We start from the raw sequence: 27,381 nt of genomic DNA on the forward strand, positions 1-27,381 counted from the left end.
AAATTCAGTTTAGTTTCAGTTCGTTTTCAAATCCACTTGACTAGTTTGTAATTAGTTTGAGTTGTATCATTTCTATTTAGTTTTAGTGTAAGGTTCGGGACAGAAAGTAGCCTATGGGAAGATCTCAACTCCTCGCGTCCTCTCTCCTCAGCTCCTTCTCAAAACCCATTGGATGAGAAGCCAGAGGTCTCTCCCCTCTCACTTTCTCCTCTAATGGGTTTTGTGTGGGAGGCTAGGAGCCATTTATGTGTGGAATAGTTTTGGTGTTTTGGGGATGTCACTTCTTGCCACTGTGGGGCAGTAATGCAGAAGGTGATGGGTCAGTTCAGAGGTCAGAGGTTAGATTATGGTTTAAAGGTAGACTCAGCAAGATGATATAGACCCGTGGTCACCAACCCGATTGATCGTGATCGACTGGTTGATCTCCGTAGACCAGTGGTCACCAACCGATTGATCGTGATCGACTGGTTGATCTCCGTAGACCAGTGGTCACCAACCGATTGATCGTGATCGACTGGTTGATCTCCGTAGACCAGTGGTCACCAACCGATTGATCGTGATCGACTGGTTGATCTCCGTAGACCAGTGGTCACCAACCGATTGATCGTGATCGACTGGTTGATCTCCGTAGACCAGTGGTCACCAACCGATTGATCGTGATCGACTGGTTGATCTCCGTAGACCAGTGGTCACCAACCGATTGATCGTGATCGACTGGTTGATCTCCGTAGACCAGTGGTCACCAACCGATTGATCGTGATCGACTGGTTGATCTCCAAGGCATTCCTAGTCGATCACCAAAGCCTTGCATTCCTATTGGTTGATTTTTTTGTTTCTTGCTGTTCGCAGTAGGTGCACTTGATTCAGCAGCCATAGCACCGGGAAGGCAAAGTGTTCCCATCTTGAATCATTTCATGTCTGAAGGTAGAACTCCGCCTACCTGGCAGGCCCAGAGAGCAAATCAAGTGCACCTATAGGTCTACCGCTGGCCAATCAGATAGCTCAGATCACCGTGTCTGCACAGTTTCCTCGAGTCATAGACTGTAAAAAGAAGTCTCGAGCGCACAGCAAAGATGATACTGTCAGAATTAAAAACATGTAAAACCATGACTAGAGAGACTCAACGAATCCAGCAAAGAGCTGCTGTTTTTATGTGTAAATTCATATTTAAGTTGTTATTCAGCACTGTCAACACTTTGTTCAACACCTTTATAAGCCATAAAATGCGCATTCTCCCAACTTCCACACGCTAAAACCAGCACTGCAGCTGCAATGACTGAGTATAGCAAAGTGGTCCGATAAGCTTTTTTATTTTATTTATTTTTTATTTAACCAGGTAAGCCAGTTGAGAACACGTTCTCATTTACAACTGCGACCTGGCCAAGATAAAGCAAAGCAGTGCGATAAAAACAACAACACAGAGTTACATATGGGGTAAAACAAAACATAAAGTCAAAAAATACAACAGAAAATATATATACAGTGTGTGCGAATGTAGTAAGTTATGGAGGTAAGGCAATAAATAGGCCATAGTGCAAAATAATTACAATTAGTATTAACACTGGAATGATAGATGTGCAAAAGATGATGTGCAAATAGAGATACTGGGGTGCAAATTAGCAAAATAAATAACAATATGGGGATGAGGTAGTTGGGTGGGCTAATTTCAGATGGGCTGTGTACAGGTGCAGTGATCGGTAAGCTGCTCTGACAACTGACGCTTACATTTAGTGAGGGAGATAAGAGTCTCCAACTTCAGAGATTTTTGCAATTGGTTCCAGTCATTGGCAGCTTGTGTTGTTATTAGAGGCTTTTGTCTTTTTTAATGAAGGAATATTTCACTTTCTCTGCTCATAGGAGTAACAACATGAATTAGTGCATGAGGCAGAAATAATGCAGTGCGACTTGAGTTTTGCCATCAACTGGAAGACTGTGTCCCCTTTTCTCAGCGGAGGGAAGGATGGCAGAGGGACGATGAGTCGGGTGAGAGGCAGCCTCAGCGCTGCTCCCTCTCTCCCCTCAGACTGACCATCAGATGCAGGCCATCAGTCAGCCTCAGCGCTGCTCCCTCTCTCCCCTCAGACTGACCATCAGGCCATCAGTCAGCCTCACCGCTGCTCCCTCTCTCCCCTCAGACTGACCATCAGATGCAGGCCATCAGTCAGCCTCAGCGCTGCTCCCTCTCTCCCCTCAGACTGACCATCAGGCCATCAGGCAGCCTCACCGCTGCTCCCTCTCTCCCCTCAGACTGACCATCAGATGCAGGCCATCAGTCAGCCTCAGCGCTGCTCCCTCTCTCCCCTCAGACTGACCATCAGGCCATCAGGCAGCCTCACCGCTGCTCCCTCTCTCCCCTCAGACTGACCATCAGGTCATCAGTCAGCCTCACCGCTGCTCCCTCCCTCCCCTCAGACTGACCATCAGGCCATCAGGCAGCCTCACCGCTGCTCCCTCTCTCCCCTCAGACTGACCATCAGGTCATCAGTCAGCCTCACCGCTGCTCCCTCTCTCCCCTCAGACTGACCATCAGGCCATCAGTCAGCCTCACCGCTGCTCCCTCCCTCCCCTCAGACTGACCATCAGATGCAGGCCATCAGTCAGCCTCACCGCTGCTCCCTCTCTCCCCTCAGACTGACCATCAGGCCATCAGGCAGCCTCACCGCTGCTCCCTCTCTCCCCTCAGACTGACCATCAGATGCAGGCCATCAGTCAGCCTCACCGCTGCTCACTTAGCTGTGCCTTACAAGTAATACAACAAATGATCTATTACCAATGTCTAAATGGTCTGAGAAGAACAACATTGGCAGGTCAATTCAAGCGTAGCCAATATCCAGTGATAATGTACTGGGCCTATAGCCTACTGCACAAACCTCATGTCACGGCTGTCAGTGAGATGCGGTTGAAGAAGTCAGGCGCAGGACACGGAACTCTCGGAAACGTACTTTAATCCCATATTGAAAAGATGAACACAGAATAACTCCACACAGGGAGGAAATAACCCGCTCACAAACGACATACGTGAAGGGAAACAATCACACACAAGATAACGATGAGAGACAGGGGTAATTCTAGGGCAACAATCAAACATAATGATGAACAGGTGTAAACAATACAGACAAGACTAGACAGACACCGATAATATCGATCGGCAGTAGCTAGTACTCCGGGGACGACGAACACCGAAGCCTGCCCGAGCAAGGAGGAGGAGCAGCCTCGGCAGAATCCGTGACAGTACCCCCCCCTTGACGCGCGGCTCCAGCCGTGCGCCGACCCCGGCCTCGGGGACGGCCAGGAGGACGCGGAGCAGGGCGAGTAGGATGACTCCGGTGGAACTCTGTCAACAGGGAGGGATCTAGGATGTCCCTCCTAGGGACCCAGCACCGTTCCTCCGGACCGTACCCCTTCCATTCCACGAGATACTGCAGACCCCCCATCCGACGCCTCGAATCCACGATGGAACGGACTGAGTACGCCGGAGCCCCTTCGATGTCTAGTGGGGGCGGAGGGGCCTCTCGTATCTCATTCTCCTGGAGTGGACCAGCTACCACTGGCCTGAGGAGAGACACATGGAACGAGGGGTTAATGCGATAATTAATAGGCAGTTTTAACCTATAACATACCTCGTTCAATCTCCTCAGGACTTTAAATGGCCCCACAAACCGCCGACCCAGCTTCCGGCAGGGCAGGTGAAGGGGCAGGTTTCGGGTCGAGAGCCAGACCCGATCTCCCGGTGCATAAACCGGACCCTCACTGTGGTGGCGATCGGCGCTCGCCTTTTGCCGTCTGATGGTCCGCTGCAGATGGACATGCGCAGCGTTCCATGTCTCCTCCGAGCGCCGAAACCGTTCATCCACCGCAGGGGCCTTGATCTGGCTCTGATGCCAGGGTGCCAGAACCGGCTGATAGCCCAACACACACTGATTAGTGGAGGAGTGGCGGAGTGAGTTTTGGGCTATCTCTGCCCAGGGAATATACCCCGACCACTCCTCCTGCTGGTCCTGGCAATAGGACCTCAGAAACCTACCCACATCCTGGTTTACTCTCTCCACCTGCCCATTACTCTCGGGGTGAAAACCAGAGGTAAGGCTGATCGAGACCCCCAAACGTTCCATAAACGCCCTCCAAACTCTAGAGGTGAACTGGGGACCCCGATCAGACACTATGTCCTCAGGCACCCCGTAGTGCCGGAAAACGTGAGTAAACAGGGCCTCGGCTGTTTGTAGGGCTGTAGGAAGACCTGGCATAGGGATGAGACGGCAGGCCTTAGAAAACCGATCCACAACGACCAAGATCGTGGTATTCCCCTGGGAGGGGGGAAGGTCCGTGACAAAATCCACCGACAGGTGAGACCACGGCCGTTGTGGAACGGGTAGGGGTTGTAACTTCCCTCTGGGCAGGTGTCTAGGCGCCTTACACTGGGCGCACACCGAGCAGGAAGAAACGTAAACCCTCACGTCCCTGGCTAAGGTGGGCCACCAGTACTTCCCGCTAAGACAGTGCACCGTCTGACCAATACCAGGATGACCAGAGGAGGGTGACGTGTGAGCCCAATAAATCAGTCGGTCACGGACCTCGAGCGGCACGTACCTCCGTCCTTCTGGACACTCTGGGGGAGTAGGGTCGGTACGTAACGCCCGCTCGATTTCCGTGTCGACCTCCCACACCACCGGTGCCACTAGACAAGACTCCGGTAGTATGGGAGTGGGCTCAATGGACCTCTCCTCTGTGTCATATAGTCGGGACAGGGCGTCTGCCTTAGCGTTCTGTGACCCTGGGATATAAGTGATCTTAAATACAAACCGGGCAAGAAACATGGCCCACCTAGCCTGACGAGGGTTCAGTCTCCTTGCTGCCCGGATGTACTCCAGGTCACGATGGTCAGTCAGAATGAGAAAAGGGTGGTTAGCCCCCTCAAGCCAATGTCTCCACACCTTCAGGGCGTGGACCACCGCTAGCAGCTCCCTGTCCCCCACGTCATAATTGCGTTCCGCCGGACTGAGCTTCTTGGAATAGAAAGCACAGGGGCGGAGTTTTGGAGGCGTGCCCGAGCGCTGAGACAGTATAGCACCGATCCCCGCCTCGGACGCATCCACCTCCACTTGGAACGCCAAAGAGGGATCCGGATGTGCCAGCACCGGAGCCGAGGTGAACAAATCCTTCAAATGACTAAACGCCCTGTCCGCCTCAGCCGACCACTGCAAACGCACCGGGCCCCCCTTTAGCAGGGAGGTAATGGGAGCTGCTACCTGTCCAAAACCCCGGATAAACCTCCGGTAGTAATTGGCAAAACCCAAAAAACGCTGCACCTCCTTTACCGTAGTGGGAGTCTGCCAATTACGCACGGCTGAAACGCGGTCAACCTCCATCTCCACCCCTGACGCAGACAACCGGTGTCCCAGGAAGGAGATGGACTCCTGGAAAAACAGACATTTCTCTGCCTTCACATACAGGTAATGCTCCAACAGTCTACCCAGCACCCGACGTACCAGGGACACATGCTCGGTACGTGTAGCGGAGTATATCAGGATGTCATCAATATACACCACTACCCCCCGTCCATGCAAATCCCGGAAAATCTCGTCCACAAATGATTGGAAGACTGAAGGAGCATTCATTAGACCGTATGGCATGACGAGGTACTCATAGTGACCCGAGGTGGTACTGAATGCTGTCTTCCACTCATCTCCTTCCCGAATGCGCACCAGGTTGTAAGCGCTCCTGAGATCCAATTTTGTGAAGAAGCGCGCCCCGTGTAATGACTCCGTCATACTAGCAATCAGAGGGAGAGGATAGCTGTATTTAATAGTGATCTGATTGAGACCACGGTAATCAATACACGGGCGTAAACCCCCATCCTTCTTCTTCACAAAAAAGAAACTCGAGGACGCAGGGGAAGTGGACGGCCGTATGTATCCCTGTCTCAAGGATTCGGCGATGTATGTCTCCATAGCGGCCGTCTCCTCCTGAGACAGAGGATACACATGGCTACGAGGGAGCGCAGCGCCTGCCTGGAGGTCTATCGCACAATCCCCCTGTCTATGAGGTGGTAATTGAGTCGCCCTCTTCTTACTGAAGGCGAGTGCCAAATCTGTATACTCAGGAGGAATGTGCAGTGCGGGCATTTGGTTCGGACTTTCCACCGTTGTCGCCCCTACGGAAACACCTATACACCGCCCGACACACTGATCAGACCATCCCTTGAGAGCCCTCTGTTGCCATGAAATGTTGGGGTCATGAGATGTTAACCAGGGAAGACCCAACACCACAGGAAATGCAGGAGAGTCAATCAAATACAACTGAATAATCTCCTCATGGCCCTTCTGCGTCTTCATCTTAAGTGGCGCTGTGACCTCCCTAATCAATCCCGACCCCAAACCAGAGGCTATAGTGGCTCATCGTGCTCTAGCGACTCCTTGTGGCGGGTTGGGCGCCTGCAGGCTGACTCCGGTTGTCAGTTGGATGGTGTTTCCTCCGACACATTGGTGTGGCTGGCTTCCAGGTTAAGCGGGCGGGTGTTAACGGGTCATGTTTCGGAGGACGCATGACTCGACCTTCGCCTCTCCCGAGCCCGTTGGGGAGTTGCAGCGATGAGACAAGATCGTAATATCATGAAATGGGGGTAGAAAAAAGACAAAAGCCTCTAATAACAACACAAACTTATCGGACCACTTTGCTATACTCAGTCATTGCAGCTGCAGTGCTGGTTTTAGCGTGTGGAAGTTGGGAGAATGCGCATTTTATGGCTTATAAAGGTGTTGAACAAAGTGTTGACAGTGCTGTATAACAACTTAAATATGAACTTACACATAAAAACAGCAGCTCTTTGCTGGATTCGTTGAGTCTCTCTCTTTTTAAATCTCACAGTATCATCTTTGCCGTGCGCTTAAGGCTTCTTTTTACAGTCAATGGCTCGAGGAAATCTGAGCTATCTGATTGGCCACTTTGCCTTACCGACGCTAGGGCTGCTGAATCAAGTGAACCTACCGCCAACAGTGCAAGAAAAAACAAAAATAAAACTAGGAATGTCTTGGAGATCGACCAGTCGATCGCGATTAACCTGTTGGTGACCACTGGTGTAGAGAATCAATGTACTATCTAAATTGCAGTGAAATATCCCTTCAAAAATATTGTATTTTCACCTGTTTGAAGCTGGTGTACAAACCGAAAGTAAATTAATGACAGATCTATAACTCATATTTCTATATGAATTTGGTCGGGTCACCCAAAAAGTGACATATTACAAACCTCACGCAAAGACATAAAAATGGTAAGTTCATCTGACTCTGGGGAATTACGTAAAAGACCTCATTGCCAAATTCCAGAAGTATCAATTTAATCAATAGGCTTTCTCAACCTGTTGTCTACAAAAAAAAAAGGGAAAATAGGAACATCTATGTGACGTGTTGTTTCTCTCTAGGCGTGTTGTCATGGTAACATTTATGTGACGTGTTATTTCTCTCCAGGCGTTTCGTCATGGTAACATGCATGTGACGTGTTGTTTCTTTCCAGGCATGTCGTCATGGGAACGTACAGCACCTGGAACATCTGCTGTTTTACGGAGCCGACATGAGCTCCCAGAATGCCTCAGGAAACACTGCCCTGCACCTGTGTGGTCTATACAACCAGGTAACACTACACCTGTGTTCTATACAACCAGGTAACACTACACCTGTGGTCTATACAACCAGGTAACACTACACCTGTGGTCTATACAACCAGGTAACACTACACCTGTGGTCTATACAACCAGGTAACACTACACCTGTGGTCTATACAACCAGGTAACACTACACCTGTGGTCTATACAACCAGGTAACACTACACCTGTGGTCTATACAACCAGGTAACACTACACCTGTGGTCTATACAACCAGGTAACACTACACCTGTGGTCTATACAACCAGGTAACACTACACCTGTGGTCTATACAACCAGGTAACACTACACCTGTGGTCTATACAACCAGGTAACACTACACCTGTGGTCTATACAACCAGGTAACACTACACCTGTGTGTTCTATACAACCAGGTAACACTACACCTGTGGTCTATACAACCAGGTAACACTACACCTGTGGTCTATACAACCAGGTAACACTACACCTGTGGTCTATACAACCAGGTAACACTACACCTGTGGTCTATACAACCAGGTAACACTACACCTGTGTGTTCTATACAACCAGGTAACACTACACCTGTGGTCTATACAACCAGGTAACACTACACCTGTGTGGTCTATACAACCAGGTAACACTACACCTGTGGTCTATACAACCAGGTAACACTACACCTGTGGTCTATACAACCAGGTAACACTACACCTGTGGTCTATACAACCAGGTAACACTACACCTGTGGTCTATACAACCAGGTAACACTACACCTGTGGTCTATACAACCAGGTAACACTACACCTGTGGTCTATACAACCAGGTAACACTACACCTGTGGTCTATACAACCAGGTAACACTACACCTGTGGTCTATACAACCAGGTAACACTACACCTGTGGTCTATACAACCAGGTAACACTACACCTGTGTGTTCTATACAACCAGGTAACACTACACCTGTGGTCTATACAACCAGGTAACACTACACCTGTGGTCTATACAACCAGGTAACACTACACCTGTGGTCTATACAACCAGGTAACACTACACCTGTGGTCTATACAACCAGGTAACACTACACCTGTGTGGTCTATACAACCAGGTAACACTACACCTGTGTGTTCTATACAACCAGGTAACACTACACCTGTGGTCTATACAACCAGGTAACACTACACCTGTGTTCTATACAACCAGGTAACACTACACCTGTGGTCTATACAACCAGGTAACACTACACCTGTGGTCTATACAACCAGGTAACACTACACCTGTGGTCTATACAACCAGGTAACACTACACCTGTGGTCTATACAACCAGGTAACACTACACCTGTGGTCTATACAACCAGGTAACACTACACCTGTGGTCTATACAACCAGGTAACACTACACCTGTGGTCTATACAACCAGGTAACACTACACCTGTGGTCTATACAACCAGGTAACACTACACCTGTGGTCTATACAACCAGGTAACACTACACCTGTGTTCTATACAACCAGGTAACACTACACCTGTGTGTTCTATACAACCAGGTAACACTACACCTGTGTGTTCTATACAACCAGGTAACACTACACCTGTGTGTTCTATACAACCAGGTAACACTACACCTGTGTGTTCTATACAACCAGGTAACACTACACCTGTGTGTTCTATACAACCAGGTAACACTACACCTGTGGTCTATACAACCAGGTAACACTACACCTGTGTGTTCTATACAACCAGGTAACACTACACCTGTGGTCTATACAACCAGGTAACACTACACCTGTGGTCTATACAACCAGGTAACACTACACCTGTGTTCTATACAACCAGGTAACACTACACCTGTGTGGTCTATACAACCAGGTAACACTACACCTGTGTGGTCTATACAACCAGGTAACACTACACCTGTGTGTTCTATACAACCAGGTAACACTACACCTGTGGTCTATACAACCAGGTAACACTACACCTGTGGTCTATACAACCAGGTAACACTACACCTGTGGTCTATACAACCAGGTAACACTACACCTGTGGTCTATACAACCAGGTAACACTACACCTGTGGTCTATACAACCAGGTAACACTACACCTGTGTGGTCTATACAACCAGGTAACACTACACCTGTGTGGTCTATACAACCAGGTAACACTACACCTGTGTGTTCTATACAACCAGGTAACACTACACCTGTGTGGTCTATACAACCAGGTAACACTACACCTGTGGTCTATACAACCAGGTAACACTACACCTGTGTTCTATACAACCAGGTAACACTACACCTGTGGTCTATACAACCAGGTAACACTACACCTGTGGTCTATACAACCAGGTAACACTACACCTGTGTGTTCTATACAACCAGGTAACACTACACCTGTGTGGTCTATACAACCAGGTAACACTACACCTGTGGTCTATACAACCAGGTAACACTACACCTGTGTGTTCTATACAACCAGGTAACACTACACCTGTGTGTTCTATACAACCAGGTAACACTACACCTGTGTGTTCTATACAACCAGGTAACACTACACCTGTGTGTTCTATACAACCAGGTAACACTACACCTGTGTGTTCTATACAACCAGGTAACACTACACCTGTGTGGTCTATACAACCAGGTAACACTACACCTGTGTGGTCTATACAACCAGGTAACACTACACCTGTGGTCTATACAACCAGGTAACACTACACCTGTGTGTTCTATACAACCAGGTAACACTACACCTGTGTGTTCTATACAACCAGGTAACACTACACCTGTGTGTTCTATACAACCAGGTAACACTACACCTGTGTGTTCTATACAACCAGGTAACACTACACCTGTGTGTTCTATACAACCAGGTAACACTACACCTGTGTGGTCTATACAACCAGGTAACACTACACCTGTGTGTTCTATACAACCAGGTAACACTACACCTGTGTGTTCTATACAACCAGGTAACACTACACCTGTGGTCTATACAACCAGGTAACACTACACCTGTGGTCTATACAACCAGGTAACACTACACCTGTGTTCTATACAACCAGGTAACAATACACCTGTGGTCTATACAACCAGGTAACACTACACCTGTGTGTTCTATACAACCAGATAACACTACACCTGTGTGTTCTATACAACCAGGTAACACTACACCTGTGGTCTATACAACCAGGTAACACTACACCTGTGGTCTATACAACCAGGTAACACTACACCTGTGTTCTATACAACCAGGTAACACTACACCTGTGGTCTATACAACCAGGTAACACTACACCTGTGTGTTCTATACAACCAGGTAACACTACACCTGTGTGTTCTATACAACCAGGTAACACTACACCTGTGGTCTATACAACCAGGTAACACTACACCTGTGGTCTATACAACCAGGTAACACTACACCTGTGTGGTCTATACAACCAGGTAACACTACACCTGTGTTCTATACAACCAGGTAACACTACACCTGTGTGGTCTATACAACCAGGTAACACTACACCTGTGTGTTCTATACAACCAGGTAACACTACACCTGTGTTCTATACAACCAGGTAACACTACACCTGTGGTCTATACAACCAGGTAACACTACACCTGTGGTCTATACAACCAGGTAACACTACACCTGTGTGTTCTATACAACCAGGTAACACTACACCTGTGTTCTATACAACCAGGTAAGCAGGGTTGCTATGTGTGACTGACTGTGATGTTTCCTTTCTCAGGACGGCTGTGCCAGAGTTCTGCTGTTCAGAGGAGCGAATAAAGACATTAAGAACTACAACAACCAGACAGCTTTTCAGGTAATGAACTACAACACAGAATGCAGTGTGACGTGGTATAGTTTGAATGCTTTTTTCTGACAATGCTTCACTGTGGTTCCAAATAGACATGTAAAGTGTGTGTGTGTGTGTAGGTGGCCATCATTGCTGGGAATTTTGACCTGGCAGAGATCATTAAGATCCATAAGGCCTCAGACGTAGGTGAGTCCATCCACGACCCTGTGTGTTAGTGTCTGTGTGTGTTTGACCATGTCGATGTGTGTGACCTTGTTGCTCTGTGTCTCAGTGCCTTTCAGAGAGAGCCCTTCCTATTCCTCAAAGCGCCGACGTCTGGGTGGGGCCAGTAATGTTGGTGGGTGTGGCTTGTCATCTCCCCGTTATCTGATTCGCTCAGCCAGCGACAACGCTCTTGAAAGCCCCGCCTCTTCTTCCCCTGGCCCCTCCCTCCACAGCCTGGAGAACACGCAAACTTCCAACCGGCAGACGGACAGACGGACAGACACACACAGCCTTCGCAGACAGACACGGCGCCTCAGGTACAGACAGACAGACAGACAGACAGACAGACACAGACAGACAGACAGACACAGACAGACAGATAGACACACCCAAAGACAGACAGACAGACACAGACAGACAGATAGACACACCCACAGACAGACAGACAGACAGACAGACACAGACAGACAGATAGACACACCCACAGACAGACACACACAGCCTTTGCAGACAGACACGGCGCCTCAGGTACAGACAGACAGACAGACAGACAGACAGACAGACAGACAGACAGACAGACAGACAGACAGACAGACAGACAGACAGACAGACAGACAGACAGACAGACAGACAGACAGACAGACAGACAGACAGACAGTCAGACAGACAGACAGACAGAGACACTCACCTGCCTGTGTGCTTGTTTGTGTGTGTATGTCTGTGTTTGCATGTGTGCATGCCTATGTGGTGTGTGTGTGTGTGTGTATAGCCCCAGTGGCAGGCTACAGAGGGACCCCAGTCCGCCCCCATCTCCCCCCAGCCCAGTGCAGCGTGGGAAACGTAGGCTGTACAGCGCCGTGCCGGGGAGAACGTTCATCGCTACACGCTCTCACACACCGCAGGGTCCCGGAGAGATTAGCCTGCATCGTGGGGAGAGAGTCAAAGGTCAGACACTCCTCCTCTCTCTCCAATCAGCTGTCTTCCCTCACTGGCCAATCAGCTGTCCCAATTACCTGTCCAATCTGCTGTCTCCTCCTCACTGTCCAATCAACTGTTAGAGGAACCTGCAGACAGGGTTAGAGGAACCAACAGACAAGGTTAGAGGAACCAACAGACAGGGTTAGAGGAACCAACAGACAGGGAACCAACAGACAGGGTTAGAGGAACCAACAGACAGGGTTAGAGGAACCAACAGACAGGGTTAGAGGAACCAACAGACAGGGAACCAACAGACAGGGTTAGAGGAACCAACAGACAGGGTTAGAGGAACCAACAGACAGGGTTAGAGGAACCAACAGACAGGGTTAGGGGAACCAACAGTCAGGGTTAGAGGAACCAACAGACAGGGTTAGAGGAACCAGCAGACAGGGTTAGAGGAACCAACAGACAGGGTTAGAGGAACCAACAGACAGGGAACCAACAGACAGGGTTAGAGGAACCAACAGACAGGGTTAGAGGAACCAACAGACAGGGTTAGAGGAACCAACAGACAGGGTTAGAGGAACCAACAGACAGGGTTAGAGGAACCAACAGACAGGGAACCAACAGACAGGGTTAGAGGAACCAACAGACAGGGTTAGAGGAACCAACAGACAGGGTTAGAGGAACCAACAGACAGGGTTAGAGGAACCAACAGACAGGGAACCAACAGACAGGGTTAGAGGAACCAGCAGACAGGGTTAGAGGAACCAACAGACAGGGTTAGAGGAACCAACAGACAGGGTTAGAGGAACCAACAGACAGGGTTAGAGGAACCAGCAGACAGGGTTAGAGGAACCAACAGACAGGGTTAGAGGAACCAACAGACAGGGTTAGAGGAACCAACAGACAGGGTTAGAGGAACCAACAGACAGGGTTAGAGGAACCAACAGACAGGGTTAGAGGAACCAACAGACAGGGTTAGAGGAACCAACAGACAGGGTTAGAGGAACCAGCAGACAGGGTTAGAGGAACCAACAGACAGGGAACCAACAGACAGGGTTAGAGGAACCAACAGACAGGGTTAGAGGAACCAACAGACAGGGAACCAGCAGACAGGGTTAGAGGAACCAACAGACAGGGTTAGAGGAACCAACAGACAGGGTTAGAGGAACCAACAGACAGGGTTAGAGGAACCAACAGACAGGGTTAGAGGAACCAACAGACAGGGAACCAACAGACAGGGTTAGAGGAACCAACAGACAGGGTTAGAGGAACCAACAGACAGGGAACCAGCAGACAGGGTTAGAGGAACCAACAGACAGGGTTAGAGGAACCAACAGACAGGGTTAGAGGAACCAGCAGACAGGGTTAGAGGAACCAACAGACAGGGTTAGAGGAACCAACAGACAGGGAACCAACAGACAGGGTTAGAGGAACCAACAGACAGGGTTAGAGGAACCAACAGACAGGGTTAGAGGAACCAACAGACAGGGTTAGAGGAACCAACAGACAGGGAACCAACAGACAGGGTTAGAGGAACCAACAGACAGGGTTAGAGGAACCAACAGACAGGGTTAGAGGAACCAACAGACAGGGTTAGAGGAGCCAACAGACAGGGAACCAACAGACAGGGTTAGAGGAACCAGCAGACTGGGTTAGAGGAACCAACAGACAGGGTTAGAGGAACCAACAGACAGGGTTAGAGGAACCAACAGACAGGGTTAGAGGAACCAACAGACAGGGTTAGAGGAACCAGCAGACAGGGTTAGAGGAACCAACAGACAGGGTTATAGGAACCAACAGACAGGGAACCAACAGACAGGGTTAGAGGAACTAGCAGACAGGGTTAGAGGAACCAACAGACAGGGTTAGAGGAACCAACAGACAGGGTTAGAGGAACCAACAGACAGGGACCCAACAGACAGGGTTAGAGGAACTAGCAGACAGGGTTAGAGGAACCAACAGACAGGGTTAGAGGAACCAACAGACAGGGTTAGAGGAACCAGCAGACAGGGTTAGAGGAACCAACAGACAGGGTTAGAGGAACCAACAGACAGGGTTAGGGGAACCAACAGACAGGGTTAGAGGAACCAACAGACAGGGTTAGAGGAACCAACAGACAGGGTTAGAGGAACCAACAGACAGGGAACCAACAGACAGGGTTAGAGGAACCAACAGACAGGGAACCAACAGACAGGGTTAGAGGAACCAACAGACAGGGTTAGAGGAACCAACAGACAGGGTTAGAGGAACCAACAGACAGGGTTAGAGGAACCAACAGACAGGGTTAGAGGAACCAACAGACAGGGAACCAACAGACAGGGTTAGAGGAACCAACAGACAGGGTTAGAGGAACCAACAGACAGGGTTAGAGGAACCAACAGACAGGGTTAGAGGAACCAACAGACAGGGTTAGAGGAACCAGCAGACAGGGTTAGAGGAACCAACAGACAGGGTTAGAGGAACCAACAGACAGGGTTAGAGGAACCAACAGACAGGGTTAGAGGAACCAACAGACAGGGAACCAACAGACAGGGTTAGAGGAACCAGCAGACAGGGTTAGAGGAACCAGCAGACAGGGTTAGAGGAACCAACAGACAGGGTTAGAGGAACCAACAGACAGGGTTAGAGGAACCAACAGACAGGGTTAGAGGAACCAACAGACAGGGTTAGAGGAACCAACAGACAGGGTTAGAGGAACCAACAGACAGGGTTAGAGGAACCAGCAGACAGGGTTAGAGGAACCAACAGACAGGGTTAGAGGAACCAACAGACAGGGTTAGAGGAACCAACAGACAGGGAACCAACAGACAGGGTTAGAGGAACCAACAGACAGGGTTAGAGGAACCAACAGACAGGGAACCAACAGACAGGGTTAGAGGAACCAGCAGACAGGGTTAGAGGAACCAACAGACAGGGTTAGAGGAACCAACAGACAGGGTTAGAGGAACCAACAGACAGGGTTAGAGGAACCAACAGACAGGGAACCAACAGACAGGGTTAGAGGAACCAACAGACAGGGTTAGAGGAACCAACAGACAGGGTTAGAGGAACCAACAGACAGGGTTAGAGGAACCAACAGACAGGGAACCAACAGACAGGGTTAGAGGAACCAACAGACAGGGTTAGAGGAACCAACAGACAGGGAACCAGCAGACAGGGTTAGAGGAACCAACAGACAGGGTTAGAGGAACCAACAGACAGGGTTAGAGGAACCAACAGACAGGGAACCAACAGACAGGGTTAGAGGAACCAACAGACAGGGTTAGAGGAACCAACAGACAGGGAACCAGCAGACAGGGTTAGAGGAACCAACAGACAGGGTTAGAGGAACCAACAGACAGGGTTAGAGGAACCAGCAGACAGGGTTAGAGGAACCAACAGACAGGGAACCAACAGACAGGGTTAGGGGAACCAACAGACAGGGTTAGAGGAACCAGCAGACAGGGTTAGAGGAACCAACATTCCTATATTAATATATTAACATGTTATATTGTCCAGTGCTGAGTATACTAGAAGGGGGGTTTGCTATAGTTAGTACAGTATAGTACACTGCTCTAATAAAGGGAACACTTAAACAACACAATGGAACTCCAAGTCAATCACACTTCTGTGAAATCAAACTGTCCACTTAGGAAGCAACACTGATTGACAATAAATGTCACATGCTGTTGTGCAAATGGAATAGACAACAGGTGGAAATTATAGGCAATTAGCAAGACACACCCAATAAAGGACTGGTTTTGCAGGTGGTGACCACAGACCACTTCTCAGTTCCTATGCTTCCTGGCTGATGTTTAGGTCACTTTTGAATGCTGGCGGTGCTTTCACTCTAGTGGTAGCATGAGACGGAGTCTACAACCCACACAAGTGGCTCAGGTAGTGCAGCTCATCCAGGATGGCACATCAATGCGAGCTGTGGCAAGAAGGTTTGCTGTGTCTGTCAGCGTAGTGTCCAGAGCATGGAGGCGCTACCAGGAGACAGGCCAATACATCAGGAGACGTGGAGGAGGCCGTAGGAGGGCAACAACCCAGCAGCAGGACTGCTACCTCCGCCTTTGTGCAAGGAGGAGCAGGAGGAGCACTGCCAGAGCCCTGCAAAATGACCTCCAGCAGGCCACAAATGTGCATGTGTCTGCTCAAACGGTCAGAAACAGACTCCATGAGGGTGGTATGAGGGCCCGACGTCCACAGGTGGGGGTTGTGCTTACAGCCCAACACCGTGCAGGACGTTTGGCATTTGCCAGAGAACACCAAGATTGGCAAATTCGCCACTGGCGCCCTGTGCTCTTCACAGATGAAAGCAGGTTCACACTGAGCACACGTGACAGAGTCTGGAGACGCCGCGGAGAACGTTCTGCTGCCTGCAACATCCTCCAGTATGACCGGTTTGGCGGTGGGTCAGTCATGGTGTGGGGTGACATTTCTTTGGGGGGCCGCACAGCCCTCCATGTGCTCGCCAGAGGTAGCCTGACTGCCATTAGGTACCGAGATGAGATCCTCAGACCCCTTGTGAGACCATATGCTGGTGCGGTTGGCTCTGGGTTCCTCCTAATGCAAGACAATGCTAGACCTCATGTGGCTGGAGTGTGTCAGCAGTTCCTGCAAGAGGAAGGCATTGATGCTATGGACTGGCCCGCCCGTTCCCCAGACCTGAATCCAATTGAGCACATCTGGGACATCATGTCTCGCTCCATCCACCAACGCCACATTGCACCACAGACTGTCCAGGAGTGGGCGGATGCTTTAGTCCAGGTCTGGGAGGAGATCCCTCAGGAGACCATCCGCGTGGAGGCCACACACACTACTGAGCCTCATTTTGACTTGTTTTAAGGACATTACATAAAAGTTGGATCAGCCTGTAGTGTGGTTTTCCACTTTAATTTTGAGGGTGACTCCAAATCCAGACCTCCATGGGTTGATACATTTGATTTCCATTGATAATTTTTGTGTGATTTTGTTGTCAGCACATTCAACTATGTAAAGAAAAAAGTATTTAATAATATTATTTCATTCATTCAGATCTAGGATGTGTTATTTTAGTGTTCCCTTTATTTTTTTGAGCAGTGTATTATGTATATATTCCTATATTAACATGTTATATTGTTACAGTGCTGATTATAGGAGAAGGGGGGTTTGCTATAGTTAGTATAGTATAGTATTATGTATATATTCCTATATTAATATATTAACATGTTATATTGTTACAGTGCTGAGTATACTAGAAGGGGGGTTTGCTATAGTTAGTATAGTATAGTATTATGTATATATTCCTATATTAATATGTTGTATTGTTCCAATGCTGAGTTAGTATAGTGTTGTGTATTTTGTATATACGGTGCATTTGGAAAGTATTCAGACCCTTTGACTTTATACACATTTATTTACGTTACAGCCTTATTCTAAAATGGATGAAATCATTTTTTTCAATCATCAATATACACACAATGCCCCATAATTACAAAGCAAAAACAGGTTTTTGGAAAATGTTGCACATTTATATAAAATTAAAAACAGAAATACCTTATTTACATAAGTATTCAGACCCTTTACTATGAGACTCAAAATTGAGCTCATGTGCATCCTGTTCCATTGATCATCCTTGAGATGCTTCTACAACTTGATTGGAGTCCACCTGTGGTAAATTCAACTGATTGGACATGATTTGGAAATGCACACACCTGTCTATATAATGTCCCACAGTTGACAGTACATGTCAGAGCAAAAACCAAGCCATGAGGTCGAAGGAATTGTTCGTATAGCTCCGAGACAGGATTGTGTCCAGGCACAGATCTGGGGAAGGGTACCAAAACATTTCTGCAGCATTGAAGATCCCGAAGAACACAGTGGCCTCCATCATTCTTAAATGGAAGAAGTTTGGAACCACCAAGACTCTTCCTAGAGCTGGCCGTCCGGCCAAACTGAGCAATTGGGGGAGATGGCTGTCCTGGAAGGTTCTCCCATCTCCACAGAGGAACTCTGGAGCTCTGTCAGGGTGACCAAGAACCGACCTCCAGTTCCTTTGTGGAGATGGGAGAACCTTCCAGAAGGACAACCATCTCTGCAGCACTCCACCAATCCGGCCTTTATGGTAGAGTGGCCAGAAGGAAGCCACTCCTCAGTAAAAGGCACATGACAGCCCGCTTGGAGTTTGCCAAAAGGCACCTAATGGACTCAGACCATGAGAAACAAGATTCTCTGGTCTGATGAAACAAAAATAGTTTGCCCATAATGACCATCGTTATGTTTGGAGGAAAAAGGGGGCTGCTTGCAAGCCGAAGAACACCATCCCAACCGTGAAGCACGGGGGTGGCAGCATCATGCTGTGGGAGTGCTTTGTGCTTTGGACTGGTGCACTTCATAAAATAGATGGCATCATGAGGAAGGAAAATTATGTGGATATATTGAAGCAACATCTCAAGACATCAGTCAGGAAGTTAAAGCTTGGTCACAAATGGGTCTTCCAAATGGACAATGACCCCAAGCATACTTTCAAAGTTGTGGCAAAATGGCTTATGGTCAACAAAGTCAACGTATTGGAGTGGCCATCACAAAGCCCTGACCTCAATCCTATAGAAAATCTGTGGGCTGAACTGAAAACGCGTGTGCGAGCAAGGAGGCCTACAAACCTGACTCAGTTAAAGGTTTGGGTAGCCTTCAGCTTGTGGAAGGCTACCCGAAACGTTTGACCCAAGTTAAATAATTTAAAGGCAATGCTACCAAATACTGATTGAGTGTATGTAAACTTCTGACCCACTGGGAATGTGATGAAAGAAATAAAAGCTGAAATAATTCATAATTATTCTGACATTTCACATTCTTAAAATAAAGTGGTGATCCTAACTGACCTAAGACAGGGAATTTTTACTAGGATTAAATGTCAGGAACTGTGAAAAACTGAGTTTAAATGTATTTGGCTAAGGTGTATGTAAACTTCCGACTTTAACTGTATTCCTATATTAATATATTGTATTGTTACAGTGCTGAGTATAGGAGAAGGAGGGTTCTGGGAGGGCTCAGTTAAAGGACGGACCGGCTGGTTTCCTGCTGACTGTGTTGAAGAGGTCCAGATGAGACAGTACGACCCACGCCTAGGTAACCCACACACACTTTTTGTTCTCTTCTTGTGAGGACCTCAAATTGATTTATTTTCAAAATCCTACTTTGATTTCCATTCAAAATCCTAACTCCAAACCCTAAATCTAACCCCTTACCCTAACCCTAATTCTAACCCCTGACCCTAATTGTATCCCTAATCCTAAACCTAACCCCTAAGCCTTTGTCCTCATGGGGACGTGAGAAGTGTCCCCACCAGGGAGAATGTTTCTTTGTTTTACTGTCTTTGTGGGGACAGAAAAACCAACCCCCACACACAGCATAATGTGTGTTCTGCTTAGCCTATAGCAGGTCCTCTAACACACCTACCCCCTCTAATGGAGGGGGACATGTTTCAGAGAATGAGGACATGTCTCTTGACTGCAGTGTGTGTGATTTGTGTGCGTGTGTGTTGGCTGGTGTATGTAGAAACACGAGAGGATCGCACCAAGAGGCTTTTCAGACATTACACCGTGGGTTCCTATGACAACTACACTTCCTACAGGTAACTCGTGTACACACGCACACACACACAGGTATTGTAAGTCCGCTTCTATTGTATCACTGATCCTTGCCCTCTGACCTCAGTGATTATGTCATCGAGGAGAAGAGTTCTGTGCTACAGAAGAGAGACAGTGAAGGATTTGGCTTCGTCCTCCGAGGAGCTAAAGGTAAAGAGGGTTGGAATGTATCTAGGGTTAGGGTTAGGAGAATGGATCTAGGGTTAGGGTTAGGGTTAGGAGAATGTATCTAGGGTTAGGGTTAGGGTTAGGAGAATGTATCTAGGGTTAGGGTTAGGAGAATGGATCTAGGGTTAGGGTTAGGAGAATGGATCTAGGGTTAGGGTTAGGAGAATGTATCTAGGGTTAGGGTTAGGATAATGTATCTAGGGTTAGGAGAATGGATCTAGGGTTAGGAGAATGGATCTAGGGTTAGGGTTAGGGTTAGGATAATGTATCTAGGGTTAGGGTTAGGAGAATGGATCTAGGGTTAGGGTTAGGGTTAGGAGAATGTATCTAGGGTTAGGATAATGTATCTAGGGTTAGGGTTAGGGTTAGGAGAATGGATCTAGGGTTAGGAGAATGTATCTAGGGTTAGGGTTAGGATAATGTATCTAGGGTTAGGGTTAGGAGAATGGATCTAGGGTTAGGGTTAGGGTTAGGGTTAGGAGAATGTATCTAGGGTTAGGATAATGTATCTAGGGTTAGGGTTAGGGTTAGGAGAATGTATCTAGGGTTAGGAGAATGTATCTAGGGTTAGGATAATGGATCTAGGGTTAGGGTTAGGAGAATGGATCTAGGGTTAGGGTTAGGGTTAGGCGAATGGATCTAGGGTTAGGAGAATGGATCTAGGGTTAGGAGAATGGATCTAGGGTTAGGAGAATGGATCTAGGGTTAGGAGAATGGATCTAGGGTTAGGAGAATGGATCTAGGGTTAGGGTTAGGGTTAGGAGAATGTATCTATAATCCATGTTGTGTGTGTAGCGGAGACCCCTATAGAGGAGTTTGCTCCGACCCCAGCGTTCCCAGGGTTAGGGTTAGGGTTAGGAGAATGTATCTATAATCCATGTTGTGTGTGTAGCGGAGACCCCTATAGAGGAGTTTGCTCCGACCCCAGCGTTCCCAGGGTTAGGGTTAGGGTTAGGAGAATGTATCTATAATCCATGTTGTGTGTGTAGCGGAGACCCCTATAGAGGAGTTTGCTCCGACCACAGCGTTCCCAGGGTTAGGGTTAGGGTTAGGAGAATGTATCTATAATCCATGTTGTGTGTGTAGCGGAGACCCCTATAGAGGAGTTTGCTCCGACCCCAGCGTTCCCAGGGTTAGGGTTAGGGTTAGGAGAATGTATCTATAATCCATGTTGTGTGTGTAGCGGAGACCCCTATAGAGGAGTTTGCTCCGACCCCAGCGTTCCCAGGGTTAGGGTTAGGGTTAGGAGAATGTATCTATAATCCATGTTGTGTGTGTAGCGGAGACCCCTATAGAGGAGTTTGCTCCGACCCCAGCGTTCCCAGGGTTAGGGTTAGGGTTAGGAGAATGTATCTATAATCCATGTTGTGTGTGTAGCGGAGACCCCTATAGAGGAGTTTGCTCCGACCCCAGCGTTCCCAGGGTTAGGGTTAGGGTTAGGAGAATGTATCTATAATCCATGTTGTGTGTGTAGCGGAGACCCCTATAGAGGAGTTTGCTCCGACCCCAGCGTTCCCAGGGTTAGGGTTAGGGTTAGGAGAATGTATCTATAATCCATGTTGTGTGTGTAGCGGAGACCCCTATAGAGGAGTTTGCTCCGACCCCAGCGTTCCCAGGGTTAGGGTTAGGGTTAGGAGAATGTATCTATAATCCATGTTGTGTGTGTAGCGGAGACCCCTATAGAGGAGTTTGCTCCGACCCCAGCGTTCCCAGGGTTAGGGTTAGGAGAATGTATCTATAATCCATGTTGTGTGTGTAGCGGAGACCCCTATAGAGGAGTTTGCTCCGACCCCAGCGTTCCCAGGGTTAGGGTTAGGAGAATGTATCTATAATCCATGTTGTGTGTGTAGCGGAGACCCCTATAGAGGAGTTTGCTCCGACCCCAGCGTTCCCAGGGTTAGGGTTAGGAGAATGTATCTATAATCCATGTTGTGTGTGTAGCGGAGACCCCTATAGAGGAGTTTGCTCCGACCCCAGCGTTCCCAGGGTTAGGGTTAGGGTTAGGAGAATGTATCTATAATCCATGTTGTGTGTGTAGCGGAGACCCCTATAGAGGAGTTTGCTCCGACCCCAGCGTTCCCAGGGTTAGGGTTAGGGTTAGGAGAATGTATCTATAATCCATGTTGTGTGTGTAGCGGAGACCCCTATAGAGGAGTTTGCTCCGACCCCAGCGTTCCCAGGGTTAGGGTTAGGGTTAGGAGAATGTATCTATAATCCATGTTGTGTGTGTAGCGGAGACCCCTATAGAGGAGTTTGCTCCGACCCCAGCGTTCCCAGGGTTAGGGTTAGGGTTAGGAGAATGTATCTATAATCCATGTTGTGTGTGTAGCGGAGACCCCTATAGAGGAGTTTGCTCCGACCCCAGCGTTCCCAGCGCTGCAGTACCTGGAGTCTGTTGACCTGGAGGGCGTGGCCTGGAGGGCGGGGCTACGCACTGGGGACTTCCTCATTGAGGTAAACACACACCATAGAGATGTATAGAGATCACAACGTTGTATCTGTTCCATTATACACACCATAGAGATGTATAGAGATCCCAACGTTGTATCTGTTGCATTATACACACCATAGAGATGTATAGAGATCACAACGTTGTATCTGTTGCATTATACACACCATAGAGATGTATAGAGATCCCAACGTTGTATCTGTTGCATTATACACACCATAGAGATGTATAGAGATCACAACGTTGTATCTGTTGCGTTATACACACCATAGAGATGTATAGAGATCACAACGTTGTATCTGTTCCATTATACACACCATAGAGATGTATAGAGATCACAACGTTGTATCTGTTCCATTATACACACCATAGAGATGTATAGAGATCACAACGTTGTATCTGTTCCATTATACACACCATAGAGATGTATAGAGATCCCAACGTTGTATCTGTTCCATTACACACACCATAGAGATGTATAGAGATCACAACGTTGTATCTGTTGCGTTATGGCGTCTGTGAGTGCACGACAGTGCCATTGAGACCATCTCCATTTTGAAGTAGTCAATTTTCATGTTCTACTACTTCTATGTTGGTAAACAAACTGATAGGGTGCGTACTGCCCCCTGGAGGGTGTTGTCTGAACTGGTATAAAGCCAAGATTGGTGCTTTATTGCCCCCTGGAGGGTGTTGTCTGAACAGGTATAAAGCCAAGGTTGGTGATTTACTGCCCCCTGGAGGGTGTTGTCTGAACAGGTATAAAGCCAAGGTTGGTGATTTACTGCCCCCTGGAGGGTGTTGTCTGAACAGGTATAAAGCCAAGGTTGGTGATTTACTGCCCCCTGGAGGGTGTTGTCTGAACAGGTATAAAGCCAAGGTTGGTGCTTTACTGCCCCCTGGAGGGTGTTGTCTGAACAGGTATAAAGCCAAGGTTGGTGATTTACCCAGTTGACTACTTCAAAATGGTGAAAGTCCTCATTGGAATGCCCGTGCTAAATGGTGAAAGTCCTCATTGGAATGCCCGTGCTAAATGGTGAAAGTCCTCATTGGAATGCCCGTGCTAAATGGTGAAAGTCCTCATTGGAATGCCCGTGCTAAATGGTGAAAGTCCTCATTGGAATGCTAAATGGGCTTTTGGGCACTAGAGTCCTCTATACATGTTTATGGCACACACACAATTAAATACAGACGCAAAGTACATTCCATAAATACAATGGCCAGTGGTTGGATGGTGAATTAACAGGTTGTGTGTGTGTGTGTGTGTCAGGTGAATGGTAGTGATGTGGTGAAGGTGGGTCACAGACAGGTGGTGTCGTTGATCCGTCAGGGAGGAAGCCAGCTGCTGATGAAGGTGGTTTCAGTCACACGCAAACCAGAGTCGGACTTAGTCCGTAAGAAAGGTACGGGACAAAGTGTGTGTGTGTGTTTCTGTGTGGATTTCTGTGATAAAGGTGATTGGATGGATTTTTGTCATGCTGTGAGTGATTTGATTGGCTGACATCCCCCAACAGCACCTCCCCCGCCTAAGAGAGCACCCAGCACGTCGCTCACACTGCGCTCCAAATCTATGACTGCTGAACTGGAAGAGATAGGTAGGAGAGAGACACACACACACACACACACACACACACACACACACACACACACACACACAGTGTGAGTAACCCGATCTGTACTTTCTCCTGTAAGCCTCTGCCAGGAGGAGACGAGGGGGTGAGTGTGTGTTTGAATTGTATCATGTGATCTGTTGTTGTGCTGCATATGATACAGTGAGGGAAAAAAGTATTTGATCCCCTGCTGATTTTGTACGTTTGCCCACTGACAAAGACATGATCAGGCTATCCAGGCTCTGTCGTAGCCGGCCGCGACCGGGAGACCCATGGGGCGGCGCACAATTGTGTCGTTCAGGGTAGGGGAGGGAATGGCTGGCAGGGATGTAGCTCAGTTGGTAGAGCATGGCGTTTGCAACGCCAGGGTTGTGGGTTCATTTCCCACGGGGGGCCAGCATGAAAAATAAACAAAATAATGTATGCACTCACTAACTGTAAGTCGCTCTGGATAAGAGCGTCTGCTAAATGACTAAAATGTTAAAATGTTGTCACCTTCTCACCAAGCTGCTTGGCGATGGTCTTGTAGCCCATTCCAGCCTTGTGTAGGTCTACAATCCTGTCCCTGACATCCTTGGAGAGCTCTTTGGTCTTGGCCATGGTGGAGAGAATCTGATTGATTGATTGCTTCTGTGGACAGGTGTCTTTTATACAGGTAACAAACTGAGATTAGGAGCACTCCCTTTAAGAGTGTGCTCCTAATCTCAGCTCGTTACCTGTATAAAAGACACCTGGGAGCCAGAAATCTTTCTGATTGAGAGGGGGTCAAATACTTATTTCCCTCATTAAAATGCAAATCAATTTATAACATTTTTGACATGCGTTTTTCTGGATGTTGATGTTGTTATTCTGTCTCTCACTGTTCAAATTAACCTACCATTAAAATTATAGCCTGACCATTTCTTTGTCAGTGAGCAAACGTACAAAATCAGCAGGGGATCAAATACTTTTTCCCCTCACTGTATTTAATAAGATCCACTTTTTAATAAGGTTGTGTAGTGTTGAGTTCTGTGTTGGATAGTACTGTGTTGTAGTGCTATGTAGTACTGTGTTGGGTAGTACTGTGTTGTACTGTGTTGTAGTGCTATGTAGTAGTGTTATGTTGTACTGTGTTGTAGTGCTATGTAGTACTGTGTTGTAGTGCTATGTAGTATTGTGTTGGGTAGTACTGTGTTGTAGTGCTATGTAGTAGTGTTATGTTGTAGTGCTATGTTGTACTGTGTTGTAGTGCTATGTAGTACTGTGCTGTACTGTGTTGTGCTATGTAGTACTGTGTTGCAGTTCTGTGTAGTACTATCTTGTACTGTGTAGTGCTATGTAGTACTGTGTTGTAGTGCCATTTAGTACTCTGTTGTACTGTGTTGTAGTGCCATTTAGAACTCTGTTGTACTGTGTTGTAGTGCCATTTAGTACTCTGTTGTACTGTGTTGTAGTGCTATGTAGTATTTAGTACTCTGTTGTACTGTGTTGTAGTGCTATGTAGTACTGTGTTTTACAGTGTAGTGCTATGTAGTACTGTGTTGTAGTGTGTAGTGCTGTGTAGTACTTTGTAGTACTGTGTAGTGCTATGTAGTACTGGGTTGTATTACTATGTAGTACTGTGTTGTACTGTTTTGTGTTATGTAGTACTGTGTTGTAGTGTGTAGTGCTGTGTAGTGCTGTGTAGTACTTTGTAGTACTGTGTAGTGCTATGTAGTACTGGGTTGTATTACTATGTAGTACTGTGTTGTACTGTTTTGTGCTATGTAGTACTGTGTTGTAGTGTGTAGTGCTGTGTAGTGCTGTGTAGTACTTTGTAGTACTGTGTAGTGCTATGTAGTACTGGGTTGTATTACTATGTAGTACTGTGTTGTACTGTTTTGTGCTATGTAGTACTGTGTTGTACTGTTTTGTGCTATGTAGTACTGGGTTGTATTACTATGTAGTACCGTGTAGTACCGTGTAGTGCTATGTAATACTGGGTTGTATTACTATGTAGTACTGTGTTGTACTGTTTTGTGCTATGTAGTACTCTGTTGTACTGTGTAGTGCTGTGTAGTACTGTGTTGTACTGTTTTGTGCTATGTAGTACTCTGTTGTACTGTTTTGTGCTATGTAGTACTCTGTTGTACTGTGTAGTGCTGTGTAGTACTGTGTTGTACTGTGTAGTGCTGTGTAGCGCTCTGTTGTACTGTGTAGTGCTGTGTAGTGCTGTGTAGCGCTCTGTTGTACTGTGTAGTGCTGTGTAGTACTGGGTTGTATTACTATGTAGTACTGTGTTGTACTGTTTTGTGCTGTGTAGTGCTGTGTAGTACTGTGTAGTGCTGTGTAGCGCTCTGTTGTACTGTGTAGTACTGTGTAGTGCTGTGTAGCGCTCTGTTGTACTGTGTAGTACTGTGTAGCGCTCTGTTGTACTGTGTAGTGCTGTGTAGTACTCTGTTGTACTGTGTTGTACTGTGTAGTACTCTGTTGTACTGTGTACTTTTTGTTGCATTTCAGAAAAGCTTGAGGAGATGCTGACTGGCTCCCAGGAGGTGGTGATGAGAAAACGCCCCTCGGAGGCGGACTACAGAACGGCCACCGTGAAGCAGCGGCCAACCAGCAGACGAATTACTCAGCAAGAGATCAATGTAAGTCTGATGAGTCACGATTCACTACCCATTCACTCAATCACGATTCATTACTGATTCACTTAGTCATGATTCACTACTGGTTCAGTCAGTCACAATTCACTCTGTCACGATTCACTACTGATTCACTCAGTCATGATTTACTACTGATTCACTCAGTCATGATTTACTACTGATTCACTCAGTCACGATTTACTACTGATTCACTCAGTCAAGATATACTACTGAGTCACTCAATCATGATTTACTACTGATTCACTCAGTCACAATATACTACTGATTCACTCAGTTACAATTCACTACTGATTCACTCAGTCACAATTCACTACTGATTCACTCAGTCATGATTTACTATTGATTCACTTAGTCACGTTTCA

General features: G+C 47.5%; 1 protein-coding gene across 1 annotated transcript in view; it reads left to right on the top strand.

The window, feature by feature from the left end:
- Window positions 1-27,381, top strand: part of LOC311120844 (SH3 and multiple ankyrin repeat domains protein 3-like) — a gene marked incomplete at its 3' end in the record, with an annotated part of 63,290 nt that overhangs the window by 22,920 nt on the left and 12,989 nt on the right. The window contains exons 7-19 of the mRNA XM_084195406.1: window positions 7,510-7,626; window positions 11,359-11,436; window positions 11,550-11,616; window positions 11,702-11,951; window positions 12,404-12,579; window positions 19,537-19,650; window positions 20,080-20,155; window positions 20,239-20,321; window positions 22,669-22,793; window positions 24,056-24,188; window positions 24,300-24,380; window positions 24,478-24,501; window positions 26,874-27,004. Of these exons, the coding sequence (XP_084051532.1) occupies window positions 7,510-7,626; window positions 11,359-11,436; window positions 11,550-11,616; window positions 11,702-11,951; window positions 12,404-12,579; window positions 19,537-19,650; window positions 20,080-20,155; window positions 20,239-20,321; window positions 22,669-22,793; window positions 24,056-24,188; window positions 24,300-24,380; window positions 24,478-24,501; window positions 26,874-27,004 (1,455 nt within the window). The remainder of the gene's footprint in view (window positions 1-7,509; window positions 7,627-11,358; window positions 11,437-11,549; window positions 11,617-11,701; window positions 11,952-12,403; window positions 12,580-19,536; window positions 19,651-20,079; window positions 20,156-20,238; window positions 20,322-22,668; window positions 22,794-24,055; window positions 24,189-24,299; window positions 24,381-24,477; window positions 24,502-26,873; window positions 27,005-27,381) is intronic.

This window comes from Coregonus lavaretus (assembly GCF_964263955.1).
Source record: "Coregonus lavaretus genome assembly, contig: HAP1_SCAFFOLD_2274, whole genome shotgun sequence".
NCBI classification, from domain to species: domain Eukaryota; kingdom Metazoa; phylum Chordata; class Actinopteri; order Salmoniformes; family Salmonidae; genus Coregonus; species Coregonus lavaretus.